The 19649-nt window shown below is 51.9% G+C and overlaps 1 protein-coding gene and 1 long non-coding RNA gene across 3 annotated transcripts in view; one reads left to right on the forward strand and one right to left on the reverse strand.

Annotated features, from left to right (window-relative positions):
• The first annotated feature begins 1772 nt into the window (after window positions 1-1772).
• Window positions 1773-11916, forward strand: LOC116943105 (uncharacterized). Of its 2 annotated transcripts, XM_032956091.2 has the most exons (3): window positions 1773-2085; window positions 6434-6657; window positions 7306-11916. In XM_032956091.2, exons 2-3 carry the CDS (start codon window positions 6652-6654, stop codon window positions 9202-9204), a joined length of 1905 nt encoding a protein of 634 aa, XP_032811982.2. In that variant the 5' UTR covers window positions 1773-2085; window positions 6434-6651; the 3' UTR covers window positions 9205-11916. The 2 variants fall into 2 exon arrangements, with proteins under 2 accessions (XP_032811982.2, XP_032812815.2); XM_032956924.2 differs by lacking the exon at window positions 6434-6657.
• A 3234-nt stretch (window positions 11917-15150) lies between these two features.
• Window positions 15151-19649, reverse strand: part of LOC142930990 (uncharacterized) — a 39795-nt gene continuing 35296 nt past the window's right edge. Inside the window, exon 3 of the long non-coding RNA XR_012946990.1 lies at window positions 15151-16189. This is a non-coding gene — a long non-coding RNA (uncharacterized LOC142930990). The remainder of the gene's footprint in view (window positions 16190-19649) is intronic.

The following is a 19649-nucleotide window of genomic DNA, read 5'->3' on the forward strand; positions in this document are numbered from 1 at the left end:
GGCGACCGAGCGTGGTACTGGACACACACCCCCTCGTGTGTCGTACCGGCCTTCATATATGTTCGTTAGCAGCGATTTCCTCAACAGTCTATGAAGGCTAAATGCGGGATCTTTGTCTTTGTGTGCATGGACAAATGCATAACATGCAATGCAAAGAGGGTTGACTCAGCCCATAATCCCACAGTAGTTGATAAACGTGTACCATTTCGTAAACAGGGCTGCCCCTGCCATATCAATTTGGAATTTCCACCACTGGCTCTGCAGGACTGTAATTATTCTGACATTTTAATGATGAAGCGGCAGCCAAGGAATGTAACGCATCTTAGCGAGCGTACACCGAAGAGATGGAGCAATAAAATCAGCACGTGTGCAGGTGCTGGGTGGATTATTACGTCATAGGATCGTTTCAGATGGTGACGGATTGCGGAGGGAGTCCTTCATCCAGCAGTAGATTGATCATGGCTCATGATATCACATCAGTGACGATGTATTCACCCCCACAGCAGTATTGCTCCACAAGCAACAATGTCCAGGGTTTGATAATCACGCCACGATTATGTCCCTAATGGGGGTTTTATCCTCGGCTCTAATATGGACTCATCCCCGCCATAGATGAGCAGATTTACCTCAATGCTCATGTAATCAGTAAATCACTTTAACTTTGAGCTTGCTAGTTCTTACTAATCCCTGCTAATACAAAGACATTGACCAAACATCCCCGTGAAGCAGGGGCCTCTTGACCATGAGCCCTGAGATTCAGGGTGCGTCCGTCCGTGTGTGTGACTTCACAGTGCGCACTGTGTGTGGGGAGTTCACAGCGGGAAATTGTCGCTTCTTTACGCAATATTCCAGGACACGAACCCACAGATTAACTCACTCGCTGCGGTGCGGTGGAGCACCACTGGCAAGGCATAGCCAGACACATCAACACAATGTGACACGCAGATCCCCCCTATAACCTTAACGGACTGTTATGGAAAGTGGTGTTGGCGAGCACCTACGAAGGCCCGCGTGGCACACGAGGGGGTGGGAGGCCAACACCACGCCCGGCCGCCTTTGTCTCGCTCCACGTACTAATTCAAGGCTGAGTCGACCGAGAGGAGGCCCAGAATTGGTTCAGAAAATGGTCACTGGCCGTGAGCGGGAATCGAACTTGAGCCGCTGGCTTCATAGCGCAGCGCACTCACTAACGACTCCGCCATTTACACTCACAATAACAACATGATTGTGACGTCACCACAGCGCTTGTGCCAGGCTAGGTGCATCCTGAGGTGTCGAAGGCTTCCTTACAGGAGATCACGGGACACACTCAGAGGTGCCATGGGTTGACTGACTGAGATGATTCTCTCTCACGGCCAAAAACAGTGGCCAATATCTGAACCCGGTCCCGGGCCTCATGAAAATGGGTACTAGGGAGACAAAGGCGGCCGAGCGTGGTGTTAACCACACCACACCACCTTCGCGCGCTGTGCTGGCCTTCATAGGTGCTGCTACTCGCTAACAGCGCTTGCCCCTACCGTCTCGGGCGATTTCTTGTCTGTCCCTATATAAATGTATGTACATGTGTACAGACATAAGCATATCCCAGTATCGGAATAAGCCGTCTCATCTGAGCTTTGCCCGGCTACTCGTCTCATCCCCTCTCTCCATGTCCTCACCCGGCCCCGCGCATCGCTCGCAGCACGCGACGCTAGCCGTGCACTCGCTCACCCCCCCCCAGCCCCCCCCACTCCTCCTGTGTGGGGGGCGGGGCTCGGGACTCTATAAAAGGGCCGGAGCGCAAGCACAACCCCAGCCATAAGGGAGCCAACACGGAGAGTAGCGAGGGGGCATTGCTGGTCCTGTACCCTGATTACCATCCAGAGTAGGGTCCGTGGTCATTCGAGTACTTTGACAGGGAAGTTAGTACACTGAACACCGAGCTGGTCAGGTTGGTTCTTAGTACCAGCCAGGGAAGTTCGTGCACTGGGAATCAGGGCGGGGTAGGCGATATATCGAGTGCCTGCCGGGGTAGTTGGAACTTCGAGAATCTGACCTGGCTGGCCATCCGATACTTTGTGTGCGGGCGAGTGTGCTTAAAGGCAGGTGAGAGCTTCTTGCACACACCATATGCATTGCACATGTGGTTGTGTGCATACATTTGCGTTCAGACACAGCATAACTGGCATTCATACGCTTATATAATAAACACAGTTACACACACACACAGTTACATATGCACACACCATGTGCACTCGCTTACATTATGACATTCTTGTACCGTCACACACACACTATAGTTACACACACGTATCGGAATATATACCTAGATACATACACAAACACGCTTACATAGGTATACACAAACGTATACAGTACTCAACAACAGCAGCCAGAATTCGCCACTAAGTGGTGGTGACGTCACCACAGCGCCTGTGCCAGGCTAGGTGCACCTTGAGGCTAAGTGAAGTGTGGAAGGCTCGCTGGCAGGAGGTCGCACAAACACATACGCCATCACATTAGCATGCGATACACAGTGACATGTTTACATACACAAAGACACGCACACATATTCACACACGCTTACACAGATACACACACGCTTACACACACACAGATACACACACGCTTACACAAACACACGCTTACACAAACACACGCTTACACATACATAATACACACATACACAGGCGCACACCACGCTACGCGTGGTGGCGCTGGCTGGGTAGCGCCTCTGGGAGCGCGAGTGGGGCGAGTCCTGAAACAGACATCCACGAAGAGTGGGCACACCACCCACTCTCTAACCACACACCCTGTCTAAAACCACACACCCTGTCTATAACCACACACACCCCTCTCTCTATCCACACACACCCTGTCTATAACCACACACACCCCTCTCTCTATCCACACACCCTGTCTATAACCACACACACCCCTCTCTCTATCCACACACACCCTGTCTATAACCACACACACCCCTCTCTCTATCCACACACCCTGTCTATAACCACACACCCTCTCTCTAACCACACACCACCCACTCTCTAACCACACACCCTGTCTATAACCACACACCCTGTCTATAACCACACACCCTCTCTATAACCACACACCCTGTCTATAACCACACACCCTCTCTATAACCACACACCCTGTCTATAACCACACACCCTCTCTATAACCACACAACCACCCACTCTCTAACCACACACCCTGTCTATAACCACACACCCTGTCTATAACCACACACCCTCTCTATAACCACACACCCTGTCTATAACCACACACACCCCTCTATCCACACACCCTGTCTATAACAACGCACCCTCTCTCTAAATACACCACACTCTCTCTATCCACACACACCCCTCTCTCTAACCACACACACCCCTCTCTCTAACCACACACCCTCTCTCTAAATACACCACACTCTCTCTAACCACACCACTCTCTCTAACCACACACCCTGTCTATAATCACACACTAACCACACACCCTCTCTCTAAACACACACACCACTCTCTCTAACCACACACTAACCACACACACTCTCTCTAAACACACACTAACCACACACCCTGTCTCTAAACACACACTAACCACACACTAACCACACACCCTCTCTCTAACCACACACCCTTTCTCTAAACACACACTAACCACACACTAACCACACACCCTCTCTCTAACCACACACCCTGTCTCTAAACACACACTAACCACACACCCTGTCTCTAAACACACACTAACCACCCTCTCTCTAAACACACACTAACCACACACCCTGTCTCTAAACACACACTAACCACACACTAACCACACACCCTCTCTCTAAACACACACTAACCACACACCCTCTCTCTAAACACACACTAATCACACACCCTTTCTAAACACACACTAACCACACACCCTGTCTCTAAGCACACACTAACCACACACACTCTCTCTAAACACACACTAACCACACACCCTCTCTCTAAACACACACTAACCACACACTAACCACACACCCTGTCTCTAAACACACACTAACCACACAGCCTCTCTCTAAACACACACTAACCACACACCCTCTCTCTAAACACACCCTAACCACACACCCTCTCTCTAAACACACACTAACCACACACTAACCACACACCCTGTCTCTAAACACACACTAACCACACACTAACCACACACCCTCTCTCTAAACACACACTAACCACACCCTCTCTCTAAACAAACACTAAACACACCCTAACCACACACCCTCTCTAACCAAACACTAACCACACACACTCTCTCTAAACACACACTAACCACACACCCTGTCTCTAAACACACACTAACCACACACTAACCACACACCCTCTCTCTAAACACACACTAACCACACCCTCTCTCTAAACACACACTAAACACACACTAACCACACACCCTCTCTAACCATACACTAACCACACACACTCTCTCTAAACACACACTAAACACACACTAACCACACACACTCTCTCTAAACACACACTAACCACACACCCTCTCTCTAAACACACACTAACCACACACCCTCTCTCTAAACACACACTAACCACACACCCTCTCTCTAAACACACACTAACCACACACCCTCTCTCTAACCACACACTAACCACACACCCTCTCTCTAAACACACACTAACCACACACCCTGTCTCTAAACACACACTAACCACACACCCTCTCTCTAAACACACACTAACCACACACCCTCTCTCTAAACACACACTAACCACACCCTCTCTCTAAACACACACTAAACACACACTAACCACACACCCTCTCTCTAAACACACACTAACCACACACCCTGTCTCTAAACACACACTAACCACACACCCTCTCTCTCGAGCCAGCATCCACACTGGGTTCACTCACCGCGCTGCAGGTCAATGCCACACATTCATTCACTCACCACTCACTCGTTCACTCACTCGTCCACCCACCCACCCACGCACTCACCACTTCGGAAATCCTTCCCATCGTCTCTTTTCCCACATTCTTACAACAACCTGGCTGATTTAAAGACGCGCGTCAACTCCTAGCTACGCGTGTTCCAACTCGGATCGTGCTGTTTATTGTTGGCCGCTTGCCGTTTGTGGGCCTTTGCTCGGCAACTGGGTTAACCGAAGAATATTTAACCCTTGCATAGCATGGCAACCTTCGCTACCGTATGACATATCGTAAAGACAGTCGACGAAAACTTGCATAGAGACTCCGAGACTTACATAGAGCTCCACGGACCGACATAGACATTCGGAGGCATACGTAGAGACCCATTGGCTTACACGGACTTAGATAGCCCCACAGACTTCCATCTAATTCTTTCCCATGTGCAGTGTCCAGTCCTCATTTGCTCTGTCTGTCTCCCGTCTGTTTTTCAGTTTCTATTCGTCTCGCTTGTGTTGTTTGGCGTGCTCTGTTATCCTCGATGTGACATGGACCGTAATCTTTGTCTGAATTGTAAATGACCAGTTCTCCCGCGAGTGGAGGGAGCGCGACGGACGCATCGATTGATGATCACAGTTAATAGTTCTGGCCAGGTCAATGAAGATGATAATCTCTCGAATGGGCTACTGAGGCAGAATCAGCAGCGGGCATAGGGAGTTCAGGGTGGGATTCGATGCGATTAAGTGAATGATTTAATTAACTGGCTGATGTAAAGTTCCTGTAGTGGCCTTGAAAGGTCCAGAATTAAAAAAAGTAACAATTAGATTTTGAAAATGCCTTTATCCTTAAGGCAAGGATAAAAGCCTAGCGCGGTTGGCTACGTATAGTGCGAAAGAAGTTCAACATACGGTGTATACACACAGGGACCTGTTACTACCATGGGATGTTTGGCCAATGATTTAGACAGTAATTCACGAACACGTTTATGTACGTGTCATGACGTGCTCGCTATCATGTTTCAGATTATCGGTGTGTACGCATATGCGAGGAGTGGTGGCGCAGTGCTTAGCGAATTTTAATCATTGCGCCACAAACCCGGCGACTCCAGATCGATTCCTGCTCTGGCCAAACATCAGTGGCGAACATCTAAACCGGTTAGAAATCTACGTTGAACTTATTTCGCACGGAACGTAGCCAACCTTGCTAATCGGCGGTGCGAATTATGGGCATCCCCTACCTCGATTTAGCGGATAAGGATTTACCTCGTGTGGTGTATCTCAAACACCATTACTCGGGAGACAAAGGCGGCCTCGCGTGGTTCTGTCTGGATGATACCCGAGCACCCATGACGGCCAGAACGGCCTTCGTAGCTGCTCGCTAGCGGCACTTGCCCCAACAGCCTGTGTAGGCTCCACGGGGGTTCTTTGTCTTTTTCGAACGAGCACGTCAATACGTGGTCTGCAGGGTGTCGATCGACGACACCCTGGAAGCCCTTGCAAGCGGAATGGAAGATTTTAATAAAATAAAAATGTTTTGTGAGTGTGAGCGGAAACCGGAGAAGCCGGAGAAAGCCCCAGCCCCTGTAAGCGAGGGGGTGACACCTCAGAGACTCTGCTACACAGAGGGGAGGGGGGTGGAAGGAGTGGAATGAAGATGACTCTGATGATTACTCTGCACGTTCACCCGGGAAATGCTCGCCGAATCTCAAGGCTCACTTTCAAGAGGGTCCTGCTGCTGCGTGATACCATTTGAGTGATTATGCAGGTAATGTTTCGGCATTGGGGTCGTTGTTGTTTGTGCGTTTTTAGCGATGGGAGCAAACCGGTAAACCCAGCAGGAAGCCCATACAGAGCAGGGGGAGAGAAAACACAAACCCCACACACTCACTCACACACTTTGTAGCACAGTGGGAGAACATGCAAACTCCACTCACAAAGACAAAGATTCGCCCGTATAGCCTTAGCAGATTGTTAAAGCGAGCACCTTTGTAGGCCGGAACGGCACATGAGGGAGTGGGTGGCCAACACCACGCCCGGCCGCCTTTGTCTCCCTCGTTGCGATGTTTACATATCGTATCAGGTACTTATTTGAGGCTGAGTAGACCTAGGGGATGCGCAGTGCGCTGACCGCTACACCACCGCTCCCCACTCACTCACACTCACTCACTATCAATCGCTCACACTTTGTAGAACAGAGGGAGAACAAACTCCCAAGAGAAGAGTTGAGAGGCGAACCCAGAGCTTCTTGCTGTGAGGCGTGAGCATCACCACCCACTGTGTCACCACTCTGCTGATGATGATGACGACGATGACGATATCGACGATTCACTCGGATCTACTCAATTAACCAACTCACCGCCTCATTCCCCCCACCCCAACTCGTTCCTCCTTCCCCCACCACCCTCTTCACCAGGTGAGGCGGGTGAGCGTGCGGGCTATGCCTGCCACGAGCGAGGTGCTGTCGCCCCCCTGCTCCACCTCAATGGCAATCGACCTCGCCCACGGCTACAGCTCGGGGCTCACCTCATCGCTCCTCCAGGTGATGGACGACGAGGTGGACGAGGCGGTAAAGGAGGAGGTGGTGGTGGTGGAGAAGGCGACGACGGCGCTGTTGTTGAAGAATGGCGGTGGTGGCGGTGGTGGTGGTGGCGGTGGTGGTGGTGGCGGTGGTGGGCACCTCCCAAACACTCCACCGCTGTGGAACCCAGCGCATGGCCTCCTGCACCTGGGGTCACGTGCCCTGCAGGGAGCTCAGGGCATCACCGACATGGATGGCAGGCAGCAGCAGGAACATCATCATCAGCAACAGCAGCAGCCGCAGCATAATCAGCATTCGTCTCCGCATCAGCAGCAGCAGCAGCAGGAGGAGGAGCAAGATCAGCAACAGAACCATCGCTATAAGAACCATCATCTTCATCATCATCAGCAGCAGCAGCAGCAACGTCATCAGCATCAAGAGCAGCATCACGAGCATCATCAAGAGCAGCATCACGAGCATCATCACGATCACCATCACGATCAGCAGGAGGACGGGGGCTCGTCCGGGCACTACGGCAACCAGCGGCGCAAGCGCGAGTTCATCCCCGACGAGAAGAAGGACGCCTCCTACTGGGACAAGCGGCGCAAGAACAACGAGGCGGCCAAGCGCTCGCGCGAGAAGCGCCGCTACAACGACCTGGTGCTGGAGACGCGCGTGCTGGCGCTGCTCGACGAGAACGCGCGGCTCAAGACCGAGCTGCTGGCGCTGAAGCTGCGCTATGGCCTGGTGCGCGACCCGATGCTGGCGCCCGGCGGTGGGGACGGTGCCCTGGGTGGGGGGGCGACGGGCGGAGCCGCCAACGGGGGAGCTGCGGGCGCCGCGCTGATTTTCCCGTCGCCCGTTCACGGCATTTTTTCGGCGGCGGCGGCGGCGGCGGCGCCGTTGCACCACCACCGCCACCTTCATCATCATCAGCAGCATCAGCATCATCAACATCATCAACAGCACCAGCTGCTTCATCCGACGCAGATGAGCGCCGTTGATGCGGCATTGCCTCTCGGGCTGTCCGTTGGCCCCACCACGTTTGTGCGCAACGCCCTTCAGCAGAACAGCGCGCGCCTTCATCACCACCACCATCAGCAGCAGCATCATCATCAGCAGCAGCACCATCAACAGCTACACCACCAGCTGTCTCGCTCTCCATCGAGCGAGACATTCGGGTCATCAGCGTCATCATCTCCCACAGCGTGGCCAAAATCGCACCACGGTGGCGGTGGGCACGACGCTCCGGCGTTTCTTCTGCCGGCGCCCAGCCCGGCGCCATCTCCCGGCGCCTCCGTCTCGTCGCCAGAATCCAACGGCGGCGCCATCTGCGTCACCACCGCCACCACCGCCGCCGCCAAAAACCTCCCGCACAAGCTGCGCTTCAAGGTGGCCAGCAGCCCCGAGGAGAGCCACTCTCAGCCGATCGCTCGCCTTCATCATCCCCATCAGCAGCAGCACGGCAGGGATGAGACGATGGGAGAGAGGCGTGAGCAGATGAGAAGTAAGTTGGATGACAGTATTGGTGATGAGCGAGGAGGGGAGGAGGTGAGGGCGGTGAGAAGGGCCGCCCTCTACGCCGAGGCGCTGTCTCTGGTGAGCGGCCTGCGGGGCCCCCTGGGACCGGGGTTGGGATCCCGGTGCCCCGGTGGGTTGGGGGGCCTAGGAGGATTGGGGGGCCCCGGGAGGGCGGGCGGGGGTGAGGACACTGGGTTGAGGAGCGAGCTGGCCACCCTCTCAGCTGACATCGCTCAGCTCAAGATGCTATTTGCCCAGAGAGGCTCCCGGTGACAATGGTGACGATGGTGACGATGGTGACGATGGCGACGATGGTGATGATGGCGATGATGATTCTGTTGTCGATGGAGCCGCCCTACTATTTGCTGGGGAGTGTCGGGACTCAGCACCTGGCCGCCTGTGAGTGGGCGTGAGTGAGTGGGTGAGCGAGTGGGTGGGTGAGTGAGTGGGTGGGTGAATGAGTGAATAGGTGAGTGGATGAGTGAGCGAGTGAGCCAGTGGGCGAGTGGGTGGTAGGGTTGCCACCTTTTCCACTGCACACCAAAACTCAGTCCCATTTCTCAGTCAGCACGGAGTCGGTGAGAACAGTGCTGATGTGGACTCGGCGGTGGAAATGCAAATACAGCAGTGCCGGAACGAACCCTATTCATTAAGGTTCATGTTCCCCAGGGTTCCTATTCGCGAAGGTTCCTATTCGCAAGTTTCAAGTGTGTTTTCTTGAAGCGGGTGGGACCTCAGGAGGGCAGGATGTGTCTCGATTGCAGGAGTGGCCTGGGTCACCACAATGGCAGGAGTGAGAACATAACGAAGTACGGCAAGCGAGCAAACAGCCACCAGAGCAGAAACAAACAAATATAAATCATTCTGCATTATAAATGACATTGAAACGGTGAACAAGTACAAATAGTTATATTAATTTCCAGAATCAGAAGTTGGCTTGGACAAAGTCCTGCAGCGCATGTTCATTGACTCAAATCTATCAAACAAACCTCTCACTCACGCGGACACTCGCACGGACACTCACACAGACACTCACACAGACACTCACACAGACACTCGCACAGACACTCACACAGACACTCACACAGACACTCACACAGACACTCACGCGGGCACTCGCACGGACACTCACACAGACACTCACACAGACACTCACACAGACACTCGCACAGACATCCACACAGACACTCACACAGACACTCACACAGACACTCACGCGGGCACTCGCACGGACACTCACACAGACACTCGCACGGACACTCGCACGGGCACTCGCACGGACACTCACATAGACACTCACACAGACACTCACACAGACACTCACGCGGGCACTCACTGCCATTTCCCCTCTGTGGAAGCATCGCAGTGGGGAGGAACGGGGACGTTGTGAGAAGTGCCAGTGTGGCGTTACCGGTGTGTGCCGACACTTCTCCACCGCCACGTGTTCGGTGATGAAGTTCAGCACAGTTAGACCGCTACCAGAGCTCGGTTCGAATCAATCTGGTGGACATCTATGAAAAAGAGATTTATAGCTCATCGGATTCCTCCACTATAAATACATATTCTGATTCTGAATTCCTGCTGCCACTTACAGACGCCAATTCCCAGACTTTCTGGGTTATCACCGTTGTTATCACCACAGTCCCTAAGCCTGTACAGTGGTGTTTCTGCAGAGCAGTGAGTGAGCGAGCGAGTGAGCCAGGTGACCCGAGTTCGATTCTCGCTCACGACCAATAACAGTGGCGGATCTATGAACCGATCTTGGGCTTCCCCTAGGTCGACTCTGCCTTAAATGAATAGCCGATGCTGTGTGTAAACGTCAGCATTCGGTAAAACAAAGACGGGTGGGCGTCGTGGTTTCGTGTTCACCGGTTTGCGTTTATTCTGGAATGCGGCTGTTCATCTCTCGCCTCTGTGCGATTCTTCTTGCGCTGATGTCTACTTGTCAATGGGCGTAGTTTGTCATTCGGTCAACCGCGGACTGGTGGCTCTGCTTACCGCAGGACCACCAAAAGAAAGATGAGGAATCGGAACACAACGTCGCTGGAATGTAAAACACAATCGAGTACGTTGAGAATGCGTGTATAGTTTGAGTAAATCTATTTTAGCGTCGCTCGTTAAACAGCATTAATCCTCGTGCCGTTTATATAAAGCAATGATGCACATTTTATATATTGCCAAAGAATATTTTTACTAATGTTACAAATAAATATGCAATAAGTTTCACATCGACTTTGATTTTGCTCAGCCTCGTCGATATGAATAATAATAAGTCGCAGCCAGAACTATCATCAATCCACTCTGGGATGAAGGCCCCCCCAGAATATGAAGCTGTTTGACCATACTTCACCACGCCGGTCTGTGTGTGGATTGGTGAATGGTGGCGTCAGGAGGCGGGGGTGCAGACGCAGCTGGGATGCAACTCACCACTGGCATTGGCCGCTGTGAGCGGAGTGTGACAACCACTGCGCCACCACTCCCACCCGTCTCACCTTTAGGGCCGGGATGCACACTTAACGTGGAATCGTTTTGTATGAACGAATGCATATGGGCCATCATCCAGCAATGGACTGACCACGGCTGATGGTGAAGTGTGCGTAGAACGTGGTGAACGGGCGGAATTAATCGTGTTATTATTCTACTATTTAAGTGGATTTGTTTTTATGCGTCTTACTGCAAACTCTGGCATCAGCTGAAATCAGCCGATCGCTCTTTGCTGCATGCCGATCGGCGTGTGGTCGTGGCAGTGGTCGTAGTTTTATACCGACGGCATTTTCAAATGGGTACGGGAACAATTTACGTGTTTTTTTATGAATTTGTATTTATTAAAATCCTATAGTTTCTGCAGCTTATTTTTTGTAACTAAACTGGTATTTTATAAGGACTTAAGCTTTAACTCCATGTGGCAAGGCCAGGCTCTTCCCTGTTTTGTATCTGTCATTGGTCACCTGTGTAATTTCCATTAAAGTTGACTCATTTCTCTGACAGATGTCCTCCTCCGTGATTATTCGTCTGCGATGCAAACTCTCGCATCGCTCACAAAAAAAACACAAAGGGTCGCCGCCGTCGTCACCGTCAGTCGTGGTTAATCCACTGCTGGATGAAGGCCTCCTCCCCAAGCCACCGCCACCTCTCACGATCGCACAAAACGCCACACGAGTGTCCTATTCGTGGACTGCACTCAAATGATTCCTCCTCCCGTGTTGAGGGCACGGTTCAAGCAGACACCGACTGTTTCATGTCATCCCCCACCACGCTGTGTTCAACCACCACCCAGCAGGTCACTACAACACTCATCCACTCACACGCCCACTCACCACACTGCAGGTAACATCACTCTCTGCCTCTTCACTCGCACTGCTCCACTCTGGCATCGCCTCCCATCGTCTCCTTTCCCCAAAACTCTCATCATAAATAACCTTACTCAAATCTGGAAACGCGTTAGACTCTTAATATCCATTGCAACTTAGTGCGGTCTGTCGCTGGCTACTTGACGTTTAGCTCAGCAGCTGCGTTCACGTGATCAACAACGTAACATTGCTCAGTGGCGCACAAGGTCACAGCGTGTAAATGTGGCCCGTGGACGGCATTGCCCTGGGGTTGTAGAGCGAGTTGCCCCACGGTGAGGCTGCGGGCGACCGTGAACCTTTTCTAGCCCTGGCGCCACGCTCACCCCTCGCTCGCCCAACTCGAACATTTTTCCACTCTGGTCAAGCTGGCCGAGTGTTACCGCAGAGCAGCGAGAATAAAGGCGTTTTCCCAAAATCCTGAACGCAGAAACCACTCTTATAAAGTCCACACGTAAAACGCTGGCCACATGAATTACACTCGCAGCCTTGCAACTCTCTCTCACATAAAGACACAGATTCTCGTGTAGCCTTCACAAACTGTTGGGGAAAATGCTGTTAGCGAGCACCTATGAACGTCGGAACGGCACACGAGGGGGTGGGTGGCCAGCACAACGCCCGACCGTCTATGTCTCTCACAAATACACAGTACAACTCTCACACGAAATACAATACACACCGTACAACTCACACACAGTACAACGCGCACACACAGATAGTACAACACAGACAGTACAACACACACGTACACAGTGGAGAGGCAAAGGACGGAGTGATTGATTTCCTGCTCGGATTGAGCAAGGGAAATACAAATAACTTAAAATGCCAAGTGGCCAGCAACAGACAGCACAATCAAAACTATGAACGTCGTACGACGTACGGGTGACTAATCGTATTGAGCAGCGCGAGGCGAGGGGCAGTCTGACAGCGCCAGATCTCCCCCGGCTCAAACCCCGCATTGAGGCCCCCATCTGTGCACATCTCCCGTCCACAGCCATCGCAGAGGGGGTGGTGGAAATTCCACGTTCCTCTGCCTACAAACTCCGTCTGGCAGTTCAGCATTGTTGGTTCACACAAGCCTGGCGCTGCTGATGAGACACTGAAACGTGTCTCATGTGGCTGCTGTACGTTTCCACGTGACGATAAGCCACTTCGTTTTGTGGCCAGGTCGCTTATGAAAAAAGAGCTACGTCGCTCAGTGGGTCTTACCTGGCAAAATAAAAACAAATGTTTTTAGTTTTATAGTTTTAATGTCGACACCGGTGCAGTGTTTTGCTTGAGTCTAAAGGGTGGGGGCGGGCGGAGCAGGCTGACACACGCGCGTACAAGGCACCTAAAAAAAACAAGTTACACGGCAATTAATTTATTATAAAATTATTATAAAGAATAAATCATAATAATAAATATAATAAATAACCTCGGTGGAAAAAACTCACTTTCTCACGCAGGCAAAACGGGGCGGCAGGAAACTGCTCAGCGATCGTGAGTCACTCCCCCTTCTACTTCTCCTCGACACGCGTTCCGCTGATACACGCGGGGCAACTACCAGCCCCCCCCCCCGGAATCCCTACCACTCCACTCACGAAGGAGGGGGGGCACGATGCCCTTGGAGGGGAGACCCTGAACTCAAATCTGTGACCACGAGAAGGGTCAACACCAACAGTGGAGAGAAACGTCGACCTAATAATAAAGATCCTCCCTAGTGCCTTCACAGACTGTTGGGACGAGTCCTGTTAGCGAGCAGCACCTACGAAGGCCGGCACGGCACACCAGGGGGCTTGGTGGCGGGCATCACGCCCGACCGCCTTTGTCTCCCTAGTGGTGATGTCTTCACACACGCAGATGCAATGCACACCTGTGTTTGAGCGTAAAGCAATTCGAAGTGCCTATCATGATGATGATCATCACCATCACAGCGGCATCGTCTCGCCCTCCCATTCTCTCTTTTCCCCCCAACTCCTGCGAGAACTCTGCTCGTCGGATATCGTGTTTACTTGTATCCATTGCAACTTCCATCGTGCTGTTTGTGGCTGACCGTTCGACGTGTTTTGGCGTTTGGACCTCTGCTGTAAAGCCCACTTCTCGTTTCTGCTTCTGCCTCTAAATTGACCGCATCACGATAACCGATTGCTTATGACCGCACAAAAAGTGATGAATGGACTTTGATGGTGGTTGAGGGATAAAGGGGCAGCCATGAAATTGCCTGCTCTGCACTGCACGGGGAGGGCGCGAATTGTCGGCTGCGCAAGGTTCCGCGCGATGCGGCCGAAGGGACACCATTGTTTTTTTTAACACAATCTATCCAGCGTTGGTGGATCACACACAAATGAGCTGTGAAACTCTCTTCCTGTGGGCATCGAGGAGCCGTATTCTGGCTCGCAGCAAGTGGACTAATTGCCATCTGTTTCCATCTTTACGTGGGATAGAGACCGTTGCCCCCTCGCGCAAGGCGTGGGGTTTTCTCAGGGTGCTCCAGTTTCCTCCTTGCACGTGGTATTATAAACGCAACTCGTCATCAGTAATTAGATGCAAACATCTTACAAATTAAAACCCAATGTGGTTGGACCCTTCCAGAAAAGCTCATCCGACTCAGTGTGGCACTCCTGAATAAATTTATTACTCTGAATATTATTTGTTAGTTGACATTATGGGGACAGCAGTGTACGTGGGTGCACCAAAGTTAGTGGATCGACAGACGGAGTGTGGTGGTGTAAAGTGTGGGCACCCCTAACTTTTCAAATATATGGAAGAGGAGGCCAAATACCATTGGGTGGGGGCTGACGGCCTTCTGCTGTCGTACTGCGCATGAGCAACCATGGAGGGGAGGGGGGCTGGATCGTGTGTCCCGTCTTTGTGTGGTGTGTCTGTGTGCTTGTGTTTGTGTCTTTGTCTTGTGTCTGTGCGGTGTCAGAGCGGTAGTGTAGCAGTCAGCGCGCTGTGCCACGAAACCGGCGACCCAAGTCAGATTACCGCTCACGGCCAACACCAGTGACGAGTATCTGAATCGGTCTTGGGCCTCACCTAGGTCGATTCAGCCTCAAATGCAGTGTGTTAATATCGCCACTTGGGAGACAAAGGCGGCCGGCCGTTGTGCCAGCCACCCACGCCATTATGTACCGTTCCGAGTTGCATCGGTGCTCGCTAGAAGCACTTGCTCAACAAGTCTCTGCAGGCTATACGGGGGATCTTTGTCTTTGTGCGCATGATTTCAGAATGCACAAGTGCCCGTTCTAACCCATAACGGGAAGGCGTGTGGGCTACTGTGGCTTATTCCATCACGGATAAGAAGTAATATAAAATGTGCAAATTACATCGAACTCAAATATTCAGTGAAACTCAAGAGAATAAGGAAGTGGTACCGTTTTGAAATATCGTGTCATTGCGATTCACACACACGGCACCGCTCAGCAGCGTGCGTCAATTACGGCTCCATTGTTGAGAACGTCCACCTTGCCAGAGGGAGGGAGAAAGAGACAGAGAGAGAGGGGGAGACAGAGAGAGGGAGATGGAGGGAAGAGGAGAGGGGGAGACAGACTTTGACTTTTTAACAACTTTTATTGCCGCCAGCAGCAATAGCACTGGAGGCGATTCCGATATCAAACACACAAAGTCACCAGCAACACAAATACACAAAGTCACCAGCAACACAAATACACAAAGTCACCAGCAACACAAATAAAACAAACGCTATAAATCCAAGCGCTGTGGCGCTAAATGCAGCGCGCACAACACGAAAGAAAAGTCACGTGGTGGTGGTGGTGGTCATCGCGCACGCCACGGTGACGAGCGAGCGCTTCAGAAGGTGAACACGAGGGTGCAGTCCACGCTGGTACAGAGGGCTTGTCCGACTCCCCAGCATTTGAAGAAGACGTTACACATCACCAACATGTGTGTGGTATGTGTGCTCCAGCCTGAGGGGGAGACAGAGAAATGGAGGAAGGGAGATGGAGGGAATAGGAGAGAGGGAGAGACAGGGAGGAGGGAATGTAATGAGACCCGGGTCGGGGTGCGTGGCGGGCGAACCGCGCGCGTTGTCCCACGCCGTGTTTGCGCCGCGGCTTCGGGTTCTGATATAAAACACGCGGAGCAATCATCACGGAGTGCCAAGACACGACGGCAGGCACAGCCCACCCAGCCTTCATCTCCCTCCACCTCCCTCCCTATTTCTCTGCCCATCTCTCTCGCTCCGAATGGTGTGCCCGTCCTCGCTCAAATTGGGCATCCTAGGTGAGATTTGTCCAAGTGCTGGGCTACCACTGAGAGTCCAGAGAGCTGTATGGCTCATCGTGTCATTAGGGATCATCGGATACATGTGTTACAGCTGTGTAGATGCCAAGAACGGCTTTCTGCGTTTACGTTGTTGTCCTTCTCCCGCGCCTCCGATTAGCACGGTTGGCTACGCACGGTGCAAAATAAGTTCACCATACGTACAGAGCAGTGTTGGGTTTCATGGGTGGCCAACACCGTGTGCACACTCGCACAAATACTCGACATTCACGTACAGAACTCGTAAAGACACGCGGATATACACAGAGATCTCCCTATGTCATTGAAGAGAAGCATACAACCTCACTCCCTGACGCTCACACACACAGCTTTGGGGCGTGGTGCTGCTGATGATTTTTTAAATATTATACTTTTGCTGCTGCTGATGATTCTGCTGATTAATTGCTGATTCAGATGCCGAAAATCCCAGCGCGATTCGCCTTCTTCACGAAACGTGAAGACAGTGCGACTCCACCGACAGCGACTAAATCACACAGCACAGGCATCGTGTCAGCGGTGGTCGAATCACCACCGCCGCCACCATCATCAAAACAACAACAACAACAACACTCGTCAGCACCAACAGCACCATCGTAATGCAATCGCAAGATTATAATCGAAATAACGCGAGAAACTTTAAAGCCGTCCCTAAAACTCCCTGTGGCAGGGGACGCGTTTTTCTAAATGCCTTCAATTCGGGCGCCCCACCACCAGCCCCCGCCTACCTGTGGTCGGAATTCATTGCCCACCTCCCTCCCATCCCGCTGTGCTCGCCACGCGCACGCAGCGCGCTAAACAATCACGCCACGCAGCCAGGGAGGTCATTCGTTTCCGCAGCGTCGGTTCAGCGCGAGCAAAACTGCGGACCGGTTTCGCCATTCAGTGCCTCAGTCGGCAGGGTTCAGGCTGGCGAAGCGCTTCGCTGTATCGAGGGCAAGGGCCCTTCGCGCTCTCCCCGGTGTCGGCTCCGTGAATGACCACGGCGTTTCTGCTCCGTGCGTCACAGCGAGCAGCGCCCGCCGATCGTTACCGACGCCTCTTCGTTCTGTCGGCGTGGAGCGGTGTGAGCCCGGGCTCTTGATGCCTTGCAGCAACGAGAGCCTGGGCTCAATGTCCCATTCGGGCGCCTTTGCGTGTGGCGTTTGTTTTCTCTCCCACTGTCCTGCATGGGTTTCCTCCGGCTTCTCCGGTTTCCCCCAATTGCAAAAAAAACACATTAACTGTAACTGGTATATGCCATACATCCCAATGATGAATGATTACCTACAAATCTCTCAATTAGGATCACACACAGCAGCAGCAGCAACATCGCCCCCTCCTGCGGAAACTTGGCAGGACCCTCCTGAAAAACGAGTCTTGAGTGAGGCTTTCCTGGGCAAACGAGTCTACATTAGTATATGTACTGTATATGAATATATTACCGCCACATATATTTGGTACAGGTGAAGTCATCGGCACTCTTACTGACCGATGACGCTTGCTGTGGCACAGGCAAGCACGCTGTCACTTTGCCAGCTGCATTACATGCCTGCTATGTAACAACACGTCGGCTCATTATCATAACTTGTATGTTGCATACATGAGTCACAAATGAGCCTTATGGCGGGACCCCGGGGACCCATAAGCCCCCGGCTCTCGCATAAACTGCGTTGCGACATCATTTCATGTCTATTGAAAGTGAACGATACGGCAGTCTGTTTCTCTCGACGAGCTCTACACGATGCGCTAATCAAAGTTTCAAAGTTTTGTTTCTTCTTAGCATTCGTCCTCGCTGCTCCGCTTGGACATGACATGACAACAGAATGATCCGCGCCAGGTGGGTCGCGGCGTTTACGTGCGCGGTAAGACGGAGTCGCCAAAAATAAATGATTTAATTACTATTTTGACTTCCGTTTATTCGGGACCCCGGGGTCCCGCCATACAGTTCAAATGTGCACGTGGTAATTTGTCTATCACTCTGTGGAGAAGTCAACAGTGATATGGTTAGACTCAACTCCACCAGAGGAATGTGGAATGTCTGCCACGGTCTGAGCAAGGCTACGAGCGGGAGTTGAGCACCAGCACCTGCGTGCTCGTTTGACCAGTACGAGATCACGTGGAAAGCCGCATTGTTTTGTGACTTTTTAAAGTTAAAATTATTTCCTGCTCAAGTTACTCAGCCTCAAGCCTCTTTTTCGGGAGAACAAATGTATCCACGCGGTGACTTATGCCGCCGTGCGGTTTCTACTTCCACACACAGTGCCAATCAGAGCGTTCCACTGGAATCGCTAATTGGTGTTATCGACTTTCCGAACCGGTTAACGATTGTGGAAACGGTTTAGCAAGCCTTGTTTTAAATCCAAGATGGAAAAAATCTGTTATTTTTTATTTCACTGTTATATTTGTTATTGTTGTTATTGTTACATTGCATATTGTGCAGAAAGGAAAATTGTTGTAAAGGTCACACAATTCAAAGATCAGGAAGCTATGAGCACATTTATACATGGAACATTACAACTTAAAACACAAGCACGGATGACCACGGCGAACTCACTGAGAACCGCAGTGAGGAGATGCTCAAGACACACACGGACCAGCAGACAGGTGGGGAGCAGGGCAGCGTGGGTTAAGCGTCTCTACCCATGGTGCACCGCGGGTTAGCGTCTCTATCCATGATGCACCGCGGATTAACGGCCCTACCCATGATGCACCGCGGATTAACGGCCCTACCCATGATGCACCGCGGATTAACGGCCCTACCCATGATGCACCGCGGATTAACGGCCTGATCCGTGATGCACTGCGGATGGGTGCTGCGATGGCTTTGAAAGGAGCATAAAAAGGGACACTTTGGGGAAGCAAGGAGCCATTTTTTATTTGACTGGAGATCAACAGGAGGGAGCGCGGAGCCGTCACCTGACTGTTACTTGCACGTCCGTGAGACGGGGCAGAGAACAGCCAGATTCTGTTTACAGCATCATCTATCCGCGACCTCCATCGTTGCGAGGTCGGACCGTAAGTACGAGGGAGAGAGGTAAGACAAAGCGACGAAATTCGGAGAGAAAATAGAGTGCAGACAGGTCCATTAAGTATCAGGCAGTAGCGAGATAGGTTAGACCTGTCCTG

The sequence above is a fragment of the Petromyzon marinus genome, chromosome 1 (genome assembly GCF_048934315.1).
Source record: "Petromyzon marinus isolate PM22_M1 ecotype Great Lakes invasive population chromosome 1, UKy_Petmar_22M1.pri1.0, whole genome shotgun sequence".
In the NCBI taxonomy this organism is placed as follows: domain Eukaryota; kingdom Metazoa; phylum Chordata; class Hyperoartia; order Petromyzontiformes; family Petromyzontidae; genus Petromyzon; species Petromyzon marinus.